This window comes from Onychostoma macrolepis, chromosome 06 (assembly GCF_012432095.1).
Source record: "Onychostoma macrolepis isolate SWU-2019 chromosome 06, ASM1243209v1, whole genome shotgun sequence".
In the NCBI taxonomy this organism is placed as follows: domain Eukaryota; kingdom Metazoa; phylum Chordata; class Actinopteri; order Cypriniformes; family Cyprinidae; genus Onychostoma; species Onychostoma macrolepis.
Window position 1 is genome coordinate 21,695,870 of NC_081160.1, and position 4,174 is coordinate 21,700,043.

Consider the following 4,174-nt stretch of genomic DNA (forward strand, 5'->3'; position numbering starts at 1 on the left):
AGATAAAGTCACAATTACCCATTACCCTTTATATTCCATGGCAGAAATAAGCTGTTCCACATGTGTAAGAGGAAAAAAACAAACAAACAAACATAAAAAATGCAGTCTAACACACATTCTCACTCCTCTCCCTTTTTCTGATCCAACTACTCCTCTACCTTCTACAACTATTCTTCTGCCTCTTCCAGGCATTATTTTTCCTCTTTCTGACTCTTGTGTTGTTCTGCATCCACAAAACCAATTCAAAGAGGTCTTTTTTACTTGTTGTTGATGTAATGGAAAGAGTTTCAACACCTGACTATGGACTGGAATCAGCTATTTCTAAATATTTCAGTGATCTGTTACTTAAAAGTGCTTATCAGTTGTTACAATATTTTATATAGAGCGATTTCTTTCAATAATTTTGAGCTGCTGTTGTAGCAGAAGTAGAAACTTTATAATATTTAAGGTTTGGAACATTAGGTCTTCAATTCTGAAATGCTGTGTTTAAGGATTTGTAAATATGACTGAAAAGATCCATGATTTTGGTTTTGGGTAAGCTTGTATGAAAAGAAAATGTAAGCATTTTAGAAACATGGTGATTGACTGCATATTGTGTGAAAATAACACAAAATATTGTGTTAAATGCTGTGTGTAAATACACAAGTTGTGTTGATTTTTAAACTACACATAAGTATGTGTAAAAGAGGTTATTCTTTTCTTCACATTTTTATTTAATATTGACACAAAATGTGTAAATTAGAGTAATTTTTTAACACATATTTCTAAGAGTGTACCATTAGCACAATTTAGGGCTTTTCACACTGCGCTTAACCCTGGGTTATCGTCGTTCTAAACAGCGCTTTTAACCCAGGGTAAAGACACGTTTCACACTTGTAATCAGCATTTTTGGACAGAATTTAAGATATTAATATTAAATCTGGCATAATTTAGTTTACAGTTCAGCTGAAAGGTTTGTATATGTTATTGACAAGCTGTTACTTACAAATTTATATGCTAAAGTTATATATACTTATGTTAGAGTAAAAAAGGTTTAAAAATGTAGGTTAAAAAAAAAAATTGACACTAATGTGGAATTTTGTCGTCTCCCTCTCTCTCTTAATATAGTGTTAGAACCCGGGATCTCCACTGAAGGACTGAGTATATTTGTGTTTGTGAACACACATACAGACCAGGGAACATTCTGATGTTGTCAGTCAAGTTAAGCTAAGTTAAGTTAAGTCAAGCTAAATAACCAATGATTTTTCCATTCATTTTGTCAAATGCGAATGTATGTTTTTAACATAATGTATGTAGTGAAGGACAGCACATAATGTGTTAAATTATACACATGTTTACACATCTTTGTGATAACCTTTCTGACACATTTACTGTGTTAAAATCATCAACACAATGAATGAGTAAAAATTAACACAAAAAAACGTTGTCCCAGAGCTCACCCATTAATGTGTTAAAATTGAACACAGGTTGTGTCATTTTTTACACTAAGAGTGTATGGTCACAACAGACGGATGTTGTGCTAATTGTGTTTAGAGTTTTGAAAATATGACTACAGATTAGACAAAAGGATGTTAGCAATTGAAAATAAAACTGTAAAACACTCACACCTCGATTCATTTGCTGTACCAAGCTACTTTTAGTGCACCTCAGAAGTACCAGTAGGTGGCGTGCGCGAGCACCAGGTGATAATCTTGTTCGATGAAGGGAGCCAAAAGGTAAAGGTAACACGAGTGATGTCAGGCGAGTGCCAGCTGGACGATGAAACAACACAATCTCGGGGATTTAGAGTGAACCGAATCAATTAATACAGACAGCTGAATGTACAGTAATGGACAAACTCAGAGCGGTTCTGAGTGGTCGTGATGGAAACAATGACAACAGAAATATACTGCAGGTAAATGACTGTCTTTGTGCTCTGCTAACTCTTAATTAAGATCTTCAAAAAATGTTTAAACAATAATATGGCGCTGATTTTGCACGTATTGGCATAACGACTTCACATTTTGAAACTTTTTATTTTATGGGAAAATGCGCATGTAAATCGGAGTCTGTTCATTGTATTTAGACGGCGAATGAGGCGTCCACGCTGGGATGGGGAACGCGTGTCAAAGGTTTCCTCGTCTGTATGGTCATCGGAGTAGTGTGCACTATCCTGGTCAGTGACTTGAACTTTAAATAATTTTTATTTTAGTTATCAGTGGACTTCCTGACTATTGAGAAGGGATAGGCGATGAGTTGGAGGAATATGTTTAGAAGCAGAGCTGTGTCACCGGTTTGACCTGCTTTCAGGAATGAGATTGATGCATACTGCAAAAGGCATTTCAAGTATCTTGATTGAGAATTGTATTATTCTTTGTTAATTATTATTATTTTTTTTTTCTCAGGGAGTATGTTGCCTGTTTATTCCTAAAATAGGGGTGATTATCTTCATTGTGTTTTACACATTTGGCAACCTATGTTCATTAGTAAGGTAAGTCATAACGCCTGCAACTAAAATGCACTTACTATTTATTATTCTGTTTTGATAAGTTCACTGTTTAATTTAAACCTACCCCCAGCACCATGTTTCTGATGGGGCCAGTGAAACAGCTGAAACGGATGTGCGACAAGACTAGAGCCTTTGCTACGGTTGTTATGCTAGTAAGTTATTCCTTTCCATGCCACACACTAATTTACTCATAAAACCAACAACGAGGATCTGCTTATTGTTCATAATAATGACACCTATAATGTTAATGTTCACGATCCAATCAATTTCTTATTGATAAAAGGAAGTACCAGAATGCATTCTGTATCCTCATTAAATGTTTCATTTGGATATACTCTCATTTTGGAAGAAAAATTCATGTTGTATTTAAATAAATAACATTTACATTGCAATTAGTGTTATTCCAAAACTGCATTGGATGCACGAGACAGTGGAAAAATTATTTTAGTTCATGTGCATCCTTTGAAAATCTGCCAGTTACAGCGAATACAGATTCTGATTATAGGTACAGTATTTTGACCAACTTTGCAATGGATACTGAGAGTTTGATTTTTTTATTTTATTTTGTGGTCTACAGGCATGTCTGGTTCTCACACTCTGTGCTGCATTTTGGGTGAGTTCTAGTCTATCCTTAATGTATATTTCAAACTAAGTCTGAATCAGATGGTACAGTATTATTGGATGCTTTTTTAACACTGATCTCTGTACCACAGTGGAAGATTTTTGCACTCACTTTGCTGTTTGTCATTCTGCAAGTCCTTGCATTTGCATGGTAAGTTTCCTTGGATGCTGTGTAGTAAAGCATATTATTTAAATGAGTATCTCAGCACCCAGTTTAATATTGTACTGAAACACATTTTATCAGTTGATTTTTATTTATTTTTTTCTTCCCTGTAGGTATAGCTTGTCATACATTCCTTTCGCAAGGTTAGTTATGTTTTGTGATTTCAAAATATTGAATTGCTCAGCATTATATTGATGAATGTGTGGTTTTTCTTGTATTCAATTATAAATGAAACATTTTGCAAGTTTATTCTGGTGAATGACAGCAGTAATCAAGCACAGGCTTGTTCAGACCTGTCTGCTTTATAATATAGATTATTTATAATAAGGCCTTCATACTCTCTTTGCCTTAAACAGAGATGCCGTCCTGAAGTTTTTCTCCATGCTGTTCACCATGTGTGTGAAATGAAGAGCTGAGGTTTGGCCTTTCATTACCCCAGGAACTTTCTGCTCAAATATTTGGTGATTTCAGGATCCACAAATGATCATTGACGGAATGGAACAATGGGACATTGCTATAATGGCTAGTTGAACATTTTGTTAAAGCTGAACATAAAGAAAAAGGCTGCCTTCTACTGAATGTTTTATTTTAAACATGTTGTACAACAGAAAAGGTTATTAAACAGACCTACTTTAAAATTTATATTTATAAAATCAAATATTTTGGGGGGTGGTTTTTGAAAGTTGCACTTTAAATTTTTCCTACCTTTGTCTCAATATTGAATGATTAAAAACCCTGTAAATAAAGACTAATTTTATCAGCTCACTCTTTTTTGTGTAAGTATCTAAAATGGTTTTGTAATTGACACTTTCACAGATGATTTTGTGAATTGGCCTTGATTGGTTTTACCTTTTATATACGTGTGTGTGTGTGTAAAATGCGTTTATCTTTTTAAGAATGGC

General features: G+C 34.3%; 1 protein-coding gene across 1 annotated transcript; it reads left to right on the top strand.

Moving 5' to 3' along the window:
* The first annotated feature begins 1,668 nt into the window (after window positions 1-1,668).
* sft2d2a (SFT2 domain containing 2a) lies at window positions 1,669-4,034 on the top strand. The gene is made up of 8 exons (XM_058778949.1): window positions 1,669-1,894; window positions 2,066-2,155; window positions 2,385-2,470; window positions 2,559-2,640; window positions 3,066-3,101; window positions 3,202-3,260; window positions 3,386-3,415; window positions 3,629-4,034. Exons 1-8 carry the CDS (start codon window positions 1,829-1,831, stop codon window positions 3,678-3,680), a joined length of 501 nt encoding a protein of 166 aa, XP_058634932.1. The 5' UTR covers window positions 1,669-1,828; the 3' UTR covers window positions 3,681-4,034.
* Window positions 4,035-4,174: the final 140 nt, after the last annotated feature.